Source organism: Macrotis lagotis, chromosome 3 (genome assembly GCF_037893015.1).
Source record: "Macrotis lagotis isolate mMagLag1 chromosome 3, bilby.v1.9.chrom.fasta, whole genome shotgun sequence".
NCBI classification, from domain to species: Eukaryota; Metazoa; Chordata; class Mammalia; order Peramelemorphia; family Peramelidae; genus Macrotis; species Macrotis lagotis.
This window is the reverse complement of record NC_133660.1, coordinates 162,225,408-162,242,253: the sequence shown is the minus strand read 5'-3', so window position 1 is coordinate 162,242,253 and position 16,846 is coordinate 162,225,408. Positions and strand designations below refer to the sequence as shown.

At 36.8% G+C, this 16,846-nt stretch overlaps 1 protein-coding gene across 1 annotated transcript in view; it reads right to left on the bottom strand.

Annotated features, from left to right (window-relative positions):
• LOC141516299 (uncharacterized) overlaps positions 1-16,846 on the bottom strand; it is a 118,626-nt gene that overhangs the window by 29,641 nt on the left and 72,139 nt on the right. Inside the window, exons 7-8 of the mRNA XM_074227458.1 lie at positions 14,051-14,115; positions 2,614-2,691 (exon numbers count right to left, since the gene is read on the bottom strand). Coding sequence (XP_074083559.1) covers positions 2,614-2,691; positions 14,051-14,115 — 143 coding nt within the window. The remainder of the gene's footprint in view (positions 1-2,613; positions 2,692-14,050; positions 14,116-16,846) is intronic.

Here is a 16,846-nt window from a genome sequence, read left to right as displayed (position 1 = left end):
GATCTATGGGAAGGGGAGCAGTTTATAACTAAGGAAGAGATGGAGAACTTCACCAAAAACAGACTAGATGGTTTCAATTACATTAAATTAAAAAGCTTTTGCACAGATAAAACCACTGTAACCAAGATCAAAAGAAACATAGTAAATTGGGAAACAATCTTTACAACTAATGATTCTGACAAAGGACTCATTTCTAAAATATACAGAGAACTGAGTCATTTTTTAAAAAAAAATAGTCATTCCCCAATTGACAAATAGTCAAAGGATATGCAAAGGCAATTTACAGATGAGGAGATCAAAGCAATCCATAGCCATATGAAAAATTGCTCTAAATCATTATTAGAGGAAATGCAAATTAAAGCTTCTCTGAGGTACCACCTCATACCTCTCAGACTGGCCAATATGGCCAGAAAGGATAATGATCATTTTTGGAAGGGTTGTGAGAAATCTGGGACACTATAAAATTGTTGGTGGAACTGTGAACTCATCCAACCTTTCTGGAAAGAAATTTAGAACTACGCCCAAAGGGCAACAAAAATGAGCATACCCTTTGATCCAGCAATACCACTATACCCTGAAAAGATGATGAAAAAGGGTAAAAACATCACTTGTACAAAAATATTCATAGCAACTCTGTTTGTGGTGGCAAAGAATTGGAAATCAAGTAAGTGTCCTTCAATTGGGGAATGTCTTAGCAAATTATGGTATATGTATGTCATGGAACACTATTGTTCAATTAGAAACCAGGAAGGATAGGAATTCAGGGAAGCCTGGAGGGATTTGCATGAACTGATGCTGAGTGAGATGAGCAGAAGCAGAAAAACACTGTATACCCTAACAGCAACATGGGAGTGATGTTCAACCTTGATGGACTTGCTTGTTCCATCAGTGCAACAACCAGGGACAATTTTGGGCTGTCTGCAATGGAGAATACCATCTGTATCCAGATAAAGAACTGTGGAGTTTGAACAAAGTTCAAGGACTATTCCCTTTAATTTAGGGGACAAAACAGATATCCTATTGTCCGATCTTGTTATCTCTTATACTTTTTGTGTCTTCCTTAATGACATGATTTCTCTCTCATCACACTCAATTTGGATCAATGTACAACATGGAAACAAAATAAAGACTGACGGATTGCTTTCCATGGTGGGAGGGGGTAGGGGGAAGAAAGTAAGATTGGAAGAAAAATTGTAAAACTCAAATAAACTCTTAAAAAAAAGAAGAAAGGACAAACAACACCACCAAGCCCTTAATGAATTCTTTTTTTTTTAGGATTTTTGCAAGGCAAATGGAGTTAAGTGGCTTGCCAAGGCCACACAGCTAGGTAATTATTAAGTGTCTGAGACTGGATTTGAACCCAGGTACTCCTGACTCCAGGGCCGGTGCTTTATACACTACACCACCTAGCCACCTAGCCACCTAGCCACCTAGCCACCTAGCCACCTAGCCACCTAGCCACCTAGCCACCTAGCCACCTGCCCTTCATGAATTCTTAGTTGACTTGAGTTGACCTGAAAACTGGATAATTTGACTTTCTTTTCTTGTCTTTGTTGAATTTTTTTTTTTTTGCAAGGCAATGGAGTTAAGTAGCTTGCCCAAGGCCACACAGCTAGGTAATTATTAAGTGTCTGAGGCCGCATTTGAACTCAGGGACTCCTGACTCCAGGACCAGTGCTCTATCCACTGCTCCACCTAGCTGCCCCCTTTTCTTGTCTTGAGGAAGATACAATCCAAACTTAAAAGCTCAGAACAGTGGCACAAAGTTGGCCACCAGGTGGAAAGTAAATTCACAGAGTGAAAGAAAGACAACTAAGGAATCACAGAAATAAATACTTATTGATTGATATACCTAGATAGCAGACATTCTGTCCCACCTTAACCTTAATAGCTTACACTTCCTTTGGCAGGGGAAGATTTAACCATCACTACCCTCTCTTACCACCCCAAGTGGACTTTCCTTAAAGGAAAAAGATTCTCAACTAGTGGGAGGGAGTAAATTCTAGGGTGAACAGGTAGGAAATTTAAAAATAATCTTAATAGTAGGAGAAAATAATTTGGGCTTGCCCTATTTTATCCTGGAGAAAAGAAAAATAGGTGGCTTGTACCAGTCTCAGTATATGAAGAGCATTTAGAAACAGTTTTTTACACAATTTGACTTCCAAATGCATTAAGGGAAAAAAAAGGAAATTGATCAGAGAAATCATAGTATAATAGAATAAGTCTTGGAAGGGATCTTAAAAACCATCTAGTCTACTTCCCCCATTTTATTTTACCTCAGAAAACTGAAGGACAGAAAGGTTGTGAGTTATCAAGGGTCACACAACTGGTATCTGAGGTGAGATAGAACCCAAGACTTCTTGACTCAAAAGATTTAAATAGATAACAATGGGAGCTGGAGAATATAGATAGATCACTAAATATATCTAGAAATCTGTCTGCCTGTCTATCTATCACCTTTTTTTTTAAATAGGTTTGATTTGTTTCTTTTCAAGATAGTTTGGTGTGTTCCGATAACCAAGACACAATAATTTGATAAGATCATGGTCTAACTCATTAACAACACATAAATGTCAGCAGTTCATAAGACTGCAGAAATTTACAACTGACAACCTGTATTGTCTGAGCAAGGAACAGTGAACAAGAAAATCTATCTTCTCTTTTGACCAGAGAGAAAATATTGGCAGGACCCTGTTGAGAAAGGAGAATACAAATGTTAGAATCTAGAAAGTTGGACCAACTTACCAAAAGATAACTTAAAATAACTTTATCACTTTATGATAAAAAAATCCAATTTGATGATTTTTAAACCTATTAAGTCTTGCTATTAACATAGTATGTCTTTATTTCTCAATCTCCTATCCCCAATACCTGTGTGGGAATTAAAACTCTATTAGACACATTTATTCCCTTGTTACCTCATCCATGCATGGATCTAAACAAACTGAAGGATCTTTAAATGAAGCAACTTTTATCCCTTTTCCAGAAATATGTAAATATTTTTGCCTTTGATAAATGGAGGCAAGGAGGAAGGAGGTGGTGGAATGAAAATAACAATTAAAAAAATTAAGGATAGAAGGACTTTGAATTAATTTGCCTTTTATTAAATTATCAAGAAAATTTATTGGACTAAAGTTGAGAAGACCCGAATTCAAATCCTGCCTCAGATATTTATTAGGGGCATGATCCTGGACAGGTTACAACCTTTCAATCTCAGTTTCCTTATATACAAAATGGGAATAATAATGTCATCTACTTTAAGGTTATTGTGAAAACCAATCAAATAAACTATTTAAAGCATTTTTCAAACCTTAAAGCACAGAATAAACTTAACTATCATCATTATAGCTTCATCTTGATTAATATAAATATTTAATTCCTTGAATTCAAATTTGTACTATCTGAAATTATAATTATGTAAAATATATGCAATGCCATAAATATACACAAATATACATATACACATATATGTACATGTATGTATATATTTAAGAGATTACATAAAAAATTAGTTGAAAGAGACCTTAGAGTTGTGTAGTCCAACCTGTCATTTTCCAGATGAAAAAAAATAAGGCCCAATAGTTTCTCAAGGTCCCCAAAAGGTAAAGCATTTACTCAACATCATACTAATAGTAAGTGGCAGAACTGAGATTCAAAGTTTATCCTCTGTTTTTACCAGTATGCCATTCTGTCTCAGGGAGAGGGGAATTCTATTACTAACAACTGTGCTACATACTATAAGGTAAAAAAAATATACACAAAAGACTTGTCCCCTTCTCTCAGAGAATTTACAATCTAGTGTGCAGGGAAGAATGATAAAGCAATTACACAAGAAAATACATAATAGTTTTGAATGTTCTCTTGGTCAGATTTAGAGTGCTCTGTTCAGTTCTGGATGCCATATTTTTAGTAAGGGCATTGTTGATTAGAACCATAATAGTAAGGGGCCTGAAACCATGCTATATGAATATTTGTTGAAATTAGGACTATTTAGCTAGGAGTAGAGTAAGATAATAGCTAATTTGTGTCTTTAGATCTTTGAATGGGGGTCATGTGGAAAAATAGATTGGATATATTTATTCTTGTTGGAATCAGTGTGGAAAACCAGAAGTCAGTAAATGTGAAGTCAATGAAACAAAGAATTTTCTAATAAGCAGAGATGTATAAAAATTGAATTATCTTGCTAGTATTATAGAATTTTGAACCATTCAAAGAGCCAGTGGTGAACTGTTCTGTAGAAACAGTTTGAATTAACACATATTTCCCAAACTGACTCCAAAGCAACCTAGAATTCAATCAAGGGAACATAACTACACAGCTTCACTGTGCCTGTAATTAGGAAAAAACCTCATCAACAAAGAGTAATCTCACAATATTTCCATTATCCATTCCAGTCTATGCACTAGAGTGTACACTTTAATAAAAGGGAACATTTGTTAATACTTTGCCTAAAAAAAACTTTCACGGTTGCTGTAATAAGTTTCAAATTTCCAGTGCTTGAACATTATCTGAAGAAACCTGCTGTAGACTAAAACTTAGAAAACTGAATCCAGAATCAATTCTTCAGAGTACAGAAGAAAAGTGTCATAGGCTTTGGTGGTTTTTACTAAAAAGATTGCTTTCAGTACAGAGGCAATTTAGAGAGAGAGAGAAAAAAATTGTGATTTTTGTTAGGGGATTGCCAAATTGGTTTTTGGGGTAGAAATAAATAGGAGTATCTTTCTAAACTAGTGCAATAGTTAACTGTGGCCCTGAGACATCTTTTAGAAATAAGAATATGACAATGATAACCATTTGTAAGGGTAGGCATGGGTGGATTGCCATTTCCACTGTTGGATAGAATACCCACATTGATGAGATCACAGATCCATTGGCATGTTGAAGTAAATTTATGTAAATTACCTCCCATTTACACTAGTTGTTTGTAGAGTATGTTTGAAATAAGAATGTGAACTTCTTGAGTGTTAGGACTATAGTTTTATTGTAGGGAGGATTTTTTTTTTTGCCTTTCTTTGGATCACCAGTCCTTAGCACAGTGTATGACTATATTAGGCACTTGAAAAATGATAATTGATGCTGATGAGTCTTTGTTTGTTTACAAGAAACACATTTGTTTATTTATTTTTAATATTTATTTATTCTCTTTTATACAAATAATGTTTTTTAAACATTAATAAAATATTCTTGTTTAAGAGTAAACAGAATACCCCTCCCTCCACTAAATATAGACTCACTTGAGCGATAAATTAAAGGGGTGAGAAAAAAATTAAAATTAAAAAAATAATAGGAATAATTGTAGGTATGGCCAGGTGGCACAATGGATGGAGCCCAGCCTTGGAGCCAGGAGCACCCAAGCCCATATCTGGCCCCATACACCCAACAGTCACCCAGCTGTGTGACATGCAAGCGACCCGAACCCCACTGGCCCTGCAAAATCCAAAAAAAGAAAAAGACCCAAAATAAAATAAAATAGTAATAATAGTAGGGGTGGCTGGGTGGTGGACAGAGCATTGGCCCTTGAGTCAGGAGCACCTGGGTCCAAATCCGGCCTCAGACACCCAACGATCACCCTGCTATGCGACTCCAGGTAGGCCACCCCATCCCATTTGCCCTGCACCCCCCCCAAATAATAATAATAATAATAATAATAAATGTGCTTGAGTCTTTGTTCCAACACCAACAACTCTGTCGCGGGGTGGATCACATTCTTTATGGTAAGTCCATCACATAAGTTACTTCCTTATTTTCCCACCATTGCCATTGCTGATCGCAACTCCCTCCTTTCATATTTCTCCACTACCATGTACTATATTTTCTCTCTCTCCTTTCACTCTGACTCTGCTGTAGGGTATCTGAGTGGCACAGCAGACAGATCCCTGGTCCTGGGGCCAAGAGGCCCCGAGCCCCCCTACCACCCCTTAGGCCCAGCATCCACCTGGCCCTATGGTCTTAGACAGGCCATCCAATCCCAGCCCCTTAAAAGAAGTAAAAAAGAAAATGTGTTATATCAGACCACTCTCCCACCATGGTCCATCCTCTCCTCCATCACTCACATCACCCCTTCCCCCTGTTCCCCCCTTTTCTTTTACTCCAGATGTCTGTACCCCATTGAGTATATATGCTGTTTCCTCTACTAGCCACCTCTGATGAGAGCAAAGGTTCCCTCATTCCCCCTTGCCTTCCCCCCTTCCATATCATTGCAATAGCTCATTGTAATAAAGAAAAAACTTATTATTTGAGATATCTTGGCCTATTCCCTCTCTCCTTTTTCTTTCTCCCATTACATTTACGTTTTTTCTATTGACTCCATTTTTACACCTTATTTTATCTTTAAATTCAGCATTCTCCTGTGCTTCATCTATAAAAGCTCCCTCTACCTGCTCTATTAACTGAGAAGGTTCATATGAGTATTGTCAGTGTCATTTTTCTATGCAGGAATACATGCAGTTCATCATCATTAAGTCCCTCCTATTTTCCCCCTCTCCTCCAATCTCCATGCTTCACCTGAGTCCTGTATCTGAAGATCAAACCTTCTGTTCAGCTCTGGCCATTCTAACAGGAACATTTGAAATTCCCTTGGTTCATTGAAAGTCCATCTCTTTCCCTGGAAGAGGACATTCAGCCTTGCTGGGTAGTTCATTCTTGGCTGCATTCTAAGCTCTTTTGCCTTCGGGTATATTGTATTCCAAGCCCTACGAGCTATTAATGTAGTTGCTGCTAAGTCCTGTGTGATCCTGACTGCAGCTCCATGATATTTGAACTGTGTCCTTCTGGCTGCTTGTAATATTTTCTCTTTGACTTGGGAGTTCTGGAATTTGGCTATAATATTCCTAGGGGTTGGTTTTTTGGGATCTCTTTCTCGGGGAGATTGGTGGATTCTCTCCATTTCTATTTTGCCCTCTGCTTCTAGAATATCAGGGCAATTTTCCTGCAGTAATTCTTTGAAAATGATGTCAAGGCTCTTTTCCTGATCATGACTTTCAGGTATTCCAATAATTTTTAAATTATCTTTCCTAAGTCAGTTTTCCATATCAGTTGTTTTTTTCAATGAGATGTTTCACATTTTCTTCTAATTTTTCATTTTGGGTTTTTTTTTTCTTTTAGGTTTTTGCAAGGCAAACGCAGTTAAGTGGCTTGCCCAAGGCCATACAGCTAGGTAATTATTAAGTGGCAGAGACCAGATTTGAACCCAGGTACTCTTGACTCCAGGGCCGGTGCTTTATCCACTATGCCACCTAGCCACCCCATATTTTTTTCATTTTGAAGTAATGAATCCTGGTTTCTCGTAAATTCATTAATCTCCCTGAATTCTATTCTTTTGTCTGAAGGATTTGTTCTCCTCAGAGAGCTTTCTTATCTCTTTTTCCATCTGACCAATTTTGCTTTTTAAAGCATTCTTCTCCTCAATAACTTTTTGAACTGTTTTATCCATTTGACCTAAGCTGGTTTTTAGCATGCTATTTTCTTCAGCATTTTTTTGGATTTCCTTGACTAGGCTGCTGACTTCATTTTCATGTTTTTCCTGCATCTCTCTCATTTCTTTTCCCAGTTTTTCTTCCAACTCCCTCATTTGATTTTCAAAGTCTTTTTTGAGCTCTGTCATAGCCTGAGCCCAATTTCTGTTTTTCTTGGAGTCTTTAGATGCAGGAGCTTGTGCTTCCTCATCTTCAGACTGAGTGTTTTGATCCTTCTTGGGCTCATTTGCAAAATATTTCTCAATGGTGTTCCTCTTGTTTCTCTGCTTGCTCATTTTCCCAGCCTAAGCCTGTTTTTGTGGTGCTTCCTGAGCTTTTGGGACACTCCCACAAGGGTCTCAGTGTGAGAGACTCTGTCCTCCTCCTGGTCTGTGAATGACCATAAGCACCTCCCTCTGCCACAGGGCCGAGGTGGGGGTGCCGCTGCTGTTCTATGGGGGGCCTAGACTGGGATCAGGATCTGAATGTGGTCAGAGCCCCAGAGTCCTGTTCCAGGGGCAGAGGACAGAGCTCGGCAGTCTCTCTCTTCACTCCCCTCCCTATGTTCAATGGGCTCATGCCCTGGGGGCTCCTGCTTACAGGCTCAGTCTGCTTCTCTGTTTCCTGGATCTGGGCTGCCGAAAGACCACATCGCTGGCTGTGTGCCCTGAGGGCTGGGCTCCCGACCCCGGGGAGCAGAGCCTTTCTGCTCTTTTCCAGGTTACCTTGAGTAGAACTGCCTCATTGGGTCCCTCTGTGGGTTCTGTCTCTTGAAAGTTTAGTTAGAGTCCTTAGTTTTGAAGTTTTATGAGAGAGCTTCTAAGGGATGTTCCTCTCTTGTTGCCATCTTGACTTTGCTCCCAATGCTGATGAGTCTTACAAAATACTTAGACATATATTTTTCTCCTTACAAGTGATTCAGAGAAGTTTCAGTAACTACCTCAAATTCATATGGAATCAGTTCTAAAATTCAAATCTTCTGTCTCCTATTTCCATATTCCTTATAAGATTATAGGAATTTAAATAGGAGCATGGGCAGCATGGGTGCTGTGGATAGCATACTAGGCCAAGGGTCAGGAAGACTTGAATACAAAGCTGGCTTCAAACATTTAACTGTGTGTGTGACTCCATTTACTTCAGGTCCCTCTTTGACAAGAAAACCCCACATGGGATCATAAAGAGTCAGATATGATTGAAATGACCAAACAACAATGGAGGAACATAGTAATAATTCCAGAATAGCAAGGATGAATTAACTTATACAAAGTCCTAAATTATGTCTTACCATTAAAAGAAAACATTTAGAGGACCATCACAATGTAAGAACCTCAACTGTAACATATTTATTATTTGTACCTGGTCTCGGTGTCAAAAAAGCAAATGGGTCATTGCTATGGGGTAAATTATTATTTGTTATATAGTAGAGAGAGTTATGTGGGAGGGTGTCTGTTTTTAATAATGAAAAAGAGATAGTATTCTCCCTATAATACATTGGTTGTTTATTTGAGCACTATTTAGAGCAATGTTTCGCTTTTTTTATTTGAATTTGATTATAAAAATAACTGAGAAGAATGGATAGCCCATGAAATAGTCACCTAGTTTTATTTAATAAAGACTGACACATTCTCCCTTTTTCTTTCTTCATTCTTTCCCTCTTTCCTTCCTTCCTTCCTTCCTTCCTTCCTTCCTTCCTTCCTTCCTTCCTTCCTTCCTTCCTTCCTTCCTTCCTTCCTTTCTCTCTTCCTCCCCCTTTCATTTTCTCTTCCTTCTTGTTTTATTTTCTTCTTTTCCTATCTTTTTCTGTCTCCCTCTCACCCCCATTCCCTTCCTTCCTATTTTTTGAGTTTTCTTGCACAAAATGAAAATTTTTTACATGATTGCACAAGTATAACATTTTAAGGAGGGGTAGAATTTGTAACTTAAAAATTAATGTTAAAAATTACTTTTACATAATTTAATTTACATTAATTAATTTACATAAAATTTTTACAAATTTTAAATGCTTTCATGTCATAATTCAAAGTACTATCTCTTGCAGCTATTAAAAAAAAACTAGATCATTGGATGTGTATACCCTCCAAATATTTGATATAGTGCTTAATAGAAGACTTATTCAATCTGTAAGAATTCAAATTCTTTTAACTTCTTTTTCCAATAGACTCGTTTGTAAGTGTTTTGGAGCGCCACCTGGTGGACATTTTTTACAGAATAAGTGTAGAACTTGGTTAATTTTCCAGTCATCTGACCCCATCATCCTTCACAAAAATGTACCCCCTTTCTCGTATTCCCCTTTTCCCCCCTCCTTTGCTCTTGAGTCTCTATTTCCATTTCTCTTTCCAATTCTCCTACTGCTCCCCCCTACCACTCTCTGCCACTACCTTCATTGTGATTTCAATCAAATTAGAAATTCTGAAAATCAAGTCACAAAACCTCTCAGGGCTTCAGTGTCCTCTTCCTTTTGTAAAAATGAATGTGTTGCACTAGTGTTAAGTGGCAGCCAGTAAGTGAATAAGTTGGACTAGGAAGTACCATTACTCAGCAGAGCTGAGATTCAAACCTGGGCTCTCTGTGTTAAGGTCAGAATTCTATTCTTTGATTCATTCATTCATTCAGTACTTATTTGTTGAATATCTGCTATATGAAAGATTCTAAATGATCACTGTCCCTATGACAATCCCCAAGGCATTAAAATATTTTTGTCAATTCACAATTTTAAACTAAGGACAGTACAGAAGTGAATGTTGTAGAATTGAGGAAATAAAAAGGGGATAAACCTTTGAATTTCAACAAATCATCCTGCTCAGAACAGAGCCTGATAGTAAAATCATACTGTTGTGTCCATAGCTGTTTAATCCACATAAATATGGAGAGAAAGAGTGCCAGCTTCCTATCCTGTTCTTATTTACTAAATGATGTGGTTTCTTTGGGAGCATGCACAGAAGCTTGTGGAGGGGATACTCTGGGCAAGTACTTGCCTCAGTTTCCTCATTTGTAAAATGGGGATAATAAGACCACCTATTTCCAAAGGTTGTTGCAAATAAGATAATTGTAAAGTGCTTAGCCCAGTGATTGCACCTAATAAGTACTAGGTAATTGTTTTTATTGTTGAAAAATCGTGTTTGACTCTGTGTAGTAATAATGGTAGGAAGAGGAGGAAGGGAGGAGGAAGAAGAGTGTTGTGGTTCTGAATTCATGGAAATGAAGATTTGAAGCAGTTATCCTATTTTTTCCTTTTTCAGAAACCAAATTCTATTAATAGTACATTGTTTTCCTTCAATCTAGGTGACTCTCTTCCATAGAAAATAAAATTAACTGAATAAATAAAATTCACCAACTGTTCTTATGTGAGACTATATATAGATGCCACCAAGACCACTTCAAATCTGACCATATACTCTTATGAACCCAAACTAAGCAGGATAGCAACATAGCCCTTCTATGTTCTGATAACAAGTACCTGGAAGGTTTTGTTGCAGAATTTTCAAAGCTTACAGTTAGAAGGGATCTCAGAAACAACTCTTTCTGAACAAAAATTATCTCCACGGGATTCTAGACAAAGAATCATCCAGCCTTTCCTCAGAGATCTCTAGTAATGGGAAATCACTAGGAATGAAAACAGTCCATTCTATGTACTCTAAGTCTTAATTATTATTATTATTATTATTATTTTTAGGTTTTTGCAAGGCAAACGGGGTTAAGTGGCTTGCCCAAGGCCACACAGCTAGGTAATTATTAAATGTCTGAGATCGGATTTGAACCCAGGTCCTCCTGACTCCAAGGCCGGTGCTTTATCCACTGCGCCACCTAGCTGCCTCTCTCAGTCTTAATTATGAAAGTTTTTCTTTACACCTCTTTTCTGAAAAGTTTTTCTTTATACCTTCCTCTCTGAAACTTGTTCTCATTGTGTGTCTTGGTTCTGGGGCCACAAAAAAAAAAAAACTACTGTAAGCCTCTTATCCACAATAACCTTTCAAATTACTATGTCTATTTCTTAATAATCCTTTTATGGATTTTAGTATGAATTCATAGACAGCTCTTCCTTTAACTTGAAATATCTCTCCTTCCTTAAAAACTTTAAAACTTTTTCTAGAAATTTCCTTTGCTCTCTCACAATACCACAAATTTATGTACATATTATGCATTAAAGATGTAAGGTTCTGAAGTACTTGGCAAATAGATTCTTAACAAATGTTTGCTAAATTTAAAAGTTGAATCAAATATGGAATAGTTGAAAATTTTCTATTTTACCACCAGAGGACACTGCTGACCAAATGCTTGAACTGAGTATTAGTTACATCCTCATACATACACTGATAACTCTTTCTAGATCTCAGAAAACTGGTTGTCTATCTCCCTTTGCTCTAAGGAGGAACTGTATAGTAGTACATTATTCTAGGAAGGGATTTAATGGTATGGATTTATTTAATCAAGATTTTTCCTTTTTTTCTCTTAGAAAAATTGCCATGTGTGACAATGGGGTGGAACAAGAAAAAAAGTCAAAAAAAGAAGGACCACTGAAATGTTTTTAATGCACAGAAAAGACAGAATTTCATAGAAATAAGTGGTCTTGAAAATAATGTATATATTTTATTATGTACTTTTTTAAAATTCAAGAAGTGTGAAATAGAGATTCACAGTTTCATATCCTTTTTGTGTTTTACTATATGAGCAGAAATGCCCCCTTTTTGATGTTTAAAGTCCAGAATTTTCAAAATAAACAAAATTTCCCAGTCCATAGTTTTCCCTGACAGATGTTTCTTTCATTTCAGCACCTTAATGAGGGAAAGAGAATGGAGGATGATTCTGTTGTCCATTTATTTTTCCAGTGTATAAACTTACTATTTGCTCTCAATTAAATGTCTATTTGTTTTGGGCTCCTACATGGTCTAGAAGGCCTACCAAGTCATGTTTTTCACAGTTAGAATAATTCCAAACATCCATTGAACTTGAGGTAACTGACAGTCTGAGAGTTTATCTTTGTATAAAACAATGATTTGGGAATTTTAGAAACTTTCAAGTGAGGAGGTATTGCCAATATATTACCATAGGCAATGCTTTGGCTCCCTAGCATGCAAAAGCTGTTAATCTTTAGGATCTTGTCTAGTTATTAGATGTCATCCATGATGTTTAGATTTAGCACAAAATGATAACATGACAAAGTGTAAAACTTTAAGATATTTCTAAATAGGGTGATTTTTTAGTGGTCTTGTTAGTACCATTATGGAAAATCATTCTTGCATTTTCAGAGCTCTGTATTTTGCAGTAAATTTCCACGCCCAGATCTTGCTTCTCTTATTCTCCCTTTCCCTTAGATAATACTTTGATTCTCTCCTTCTTGATTTTTAGCAGAAATTTTTACCAGACCTGGATATCCTCTGGATCCACACTCTCAGTTTCTGAAACACAGCATCTTTAGCTGGATATCTGTAATATTCAACTAGAGAGCAAGAGCCCTTAGGACTGGAATCCAGAAGATCTGAGTTCAAATCTAAACTCAGATACTTAACTAGATGTGGGATCCTGGGCAAATCACTTAACTGCAGTCTGCTTCAGTTCCTTTATCTGTAAAATGAGATATTAATTAATCCTTTCTCCTAAGATTGTTGTGGGGATAAAATGAGATAATTTTTGTAAAGCTCTTTTCAAATCCCAAAGTGCCATGCTAATAATAACTACTAGTAGTAGTAGTAGTAGTAGTAGTAGTATATTTCTTTTCCTTCTCCTCTTCCTCCTCCTTCATTGTCGTTATTGTTATTATTATAGCTGATGGGTATATTTAACATATTAGAGCTTTAAAATGTAAGTTTTACATTATGATACCAGGGAAGAGTGATGGATTTGGAGTCAAAGGACCTGGCTTTGAATCGTAGCTCTGATTTTTACTATCTGTTTAACTTGCGATATTTGTTAAATAACTTGCACATAGTAGGGACCTTGTAAATGCTTATTTTCTTCCCCTGCACTGATAAGTTTGAAATTCTATAAAATTAACTTAATGTAGGCTACTGTAATGGTATATAAAATCAATCTAAATTTCAACTCCAGGTGCCAAATGTAGCTTCCAATAATTTTCCCTTTAATGTTTTTCTGCTCTAGTCTTCTTCCAATGCTCCATCCTGGCCTGGATTCTCAAAGGCTGAGATGGCACCCTTCCAGTTCTGGCAAGGCCCGTGAATCTTGAAGCTTTTACCAGCATAGGATAATAGACTTTACTTTGGAAGGTCTTCAAGGTCATCTATTCCAGCCTATTCACTTTTCCAATGTGGTAATGAGCACAGAGAAGTTAAGTGACTTGTCCAAGGTTACCAAGTTAGTCATTGATAAAGGAAGAATTGAAACCCCAGGTCCTCTGACTCCAAATCCATTATTCTTTCCACTGTACCATGCTGCTTCTATATCTATCCTCCTAAGAACAATCTAGCTAAGTTTGAGACATTTGTCACAAGAAAACTGAACACTGGGTAGTGAATTTCTTCCACCACAGCAACTTAATGAAGATAATCTTCTGAGACAGAAAGAGTACTAGAAAAGTAGTGCTTATTTCATCAAAATAACACATATCCTTAAAGGTTTGAAGTGCTGTCCTTAGACTATACCTTATAAAGTTGCATATGCCTTGAAATTTTTCTTGTACTATATCTGAGAGAATATTGTCAAAATCCTGAAAGACAAAACAGAAAACAACATACAGAAACAATATTATAAGCACCAATGTTCTTGAAAGCAATCATTCACCCAAATTTATACTGCATAAGAAGGGAAAAATAATGTCTAGTCTAGTAAAATAAAATACTTCAGTGATTCAACAAATATTTATTTATGAATAAATAACTCCCTTAAAGTTTTACCGAAATACCTCAAGGAAATGACCAGCAGAGCCAGGTCCTATTCTCTGACAAGCCTTCAAGTACAGTCTTCATGATGGTCTATGTGTCTGTTGTTCAAGGACCAGACTAGCTAAGTTCAGATAAACTCATCATCAGGCCAGTCTCAGGATAAAGAAGATTTTTGGCCATGGCAAGTCTCAGAAACCATCTACTATTCCTGAGGAGTAGAGAGTGGATCTAAGGATCTATAGATCCTTGAAGTAAAAATTATAGGATCATAGATTTAGAGCTCAAAGGGGCTTTGGACATCATCTATTCCAGTTGTTTTCATTTAGTGGTTTACAATCTCCTTGTTGATTCATGACACTGGTCATTCTTTAATAACTCTTTAAGCAGTAAAAAATTATAAGTAATATTAGGAGTAGTATATTAAGGAGTTTCACAACCCTTTTGTTGCCACTGAAAGAGGTTCACAGAACAAATAATGTTGGGAACTCCCAAAGTGATCCAATTGCCACATTTTACAGATAAAGAAACTGATCTTCCTACAGGTTAGGTGACTTTCCCAAGGTGATACAGGTAGGAAGTAACTGACCCAGGATTCAAATCTAGGTTTTTTGCACTCTTCCTAATATACCAAGGAGCATTTATATCCCATATTATAGCTTATAAGTAATTGTATTATCTTTCTTGATAGGACTTAATAAAGGTAAATTGAGATACAAAGGTCTGAGAATATTCAAATTATTAGTAAAGTGTGAATTTCAACAATTTAAGAATCAGCAGATTTTATTGTCACGTTTCCTTAAATAGGAAACAAAGGTCATAATTTTAAGCTAATTAATTTTCATTTTATCTTATGAATCAGGAATACTTAGAATTCTACCAAGGGGCATATCAAAATGACATGACACTTTGATTCTTCCAGGTAAGGATTTTCCTCTATTGACCCAACTGGTCAGAGAGAGATTACAAGGGACCATTTGCTGACACTGGGTATAACCGGCTCTGATTGGCAACTCTGTCCATTCAGTTCCAGGGCAGAGAGGAGCACTACTGGTTTATCACAAAAAACAACAGGGGCTCTGGTTATATTTCAAGGCAGAGAGAAATACTAGTGCTGGTGATACAGGAAAGCAGGGGATGTGGTCATAACTTCATGGCCAAGAGGAGTGCTTGTACTTGTGACTGCATTAGAGCAAGGGCCCCTATCAAAGTTCCAGATCCAAGAGAAGCCTAGCACTTGTGAGTACAAGAGAACAGGAGCCCTTCCTGGGTAAAGACCAGAGAATAGACTGGGAGAGCAGTGATGATGTCTCACCCAGGATACCAACTTGGAAGCACTGGAAATTAGCAGACCCCCCATAACTTGCTCTGAAAAAAACAGCATGACAAAGACTAAAGTTTGGAACAGTGTCTCCCCAAAGTTAGATAAGCGGAGTTCAACTTTAACATAAAGTTCAAACTCAAGAAACAGGCTGAAAAAATGAGCAAACAATAACCAAAAAAAACTTGATCACAAAAATCTTCTAGAGCAGCAGAGAAGACAAACTCAGAAGACAATAATGTCAAAACAGCTAAGACTAAAGTCTCAAATCAAAATGCTAACCAGATACAAACCCAATATAAATTCTTACAAGAGTGGTAGAGAAAAAATTAGACAAATAACTGAGAGTGACAAAAAGAGAATTGAAAAAAATACTGAAGAAAATAATACCTAAAAAAAACAAGAATTGACCTATTGGTAAAAGAGGCATCAAAATTTACTGAGAAATGGAATTTCTTAAAAAGGAGAATGGGGAATTACCTAGCTGTGTGGCCTTGGGCAAGCCACTTTACCCCATTTGCCTTGCAAAAATCTAAAAAGGAGAATGGGGGCTGCGGCTAGGTGTTACAGTGGATAGAGCACCAGCCCTGGAATCAGGAGTACCTGAGTTCAAATCAAGCCTCAGACACTGAATAAGTACCTAGCTGTGTGGCCTTGGGCAAGCCACTTAACCCCATTTGCCTTGCAAAAAAAAAAAAACCTTAAAAAAAGGAGAATAGGCTATCTAGTCATATGAAAAGATACTCTAAATCACTATTGATTAGAAAAATGTGAATTAAAACAATTCTAATACTACTTTGTAACCATCAAAAAATGGCAAAATGCTGGGAAAAAATACACTAAGGATCTATTGATGAAGTCATGAAATAGTTCAAGAAACAGTTTGAAACTATGCCTAAAAGGGCTGTAATACTGTGCATACACCACTACTAGTCTGTACCCAAAGACATCAAAGAAAAAAGGAAAAAAACCGATATGTTCAAAAAATATTTATAGCGATCCTTTTTTTTGTAATGGCAAAGAAATTGGAAATTGAGGGGGGGAGGCCCATCAATTGAAGAATGGCTAAACAAGCTTAGAATATGATTATGAGGAGTTATGTGCTATAAGAAATGACAAGGGGAATGGTTTCATAAAAAATGATAACACTTACATGAACTGTTACAGAATGAATGAAGTGAGCTATACCAGAAGATCCCTGTGCACAATAATAGCAATATTGTAATCATGATCAACTG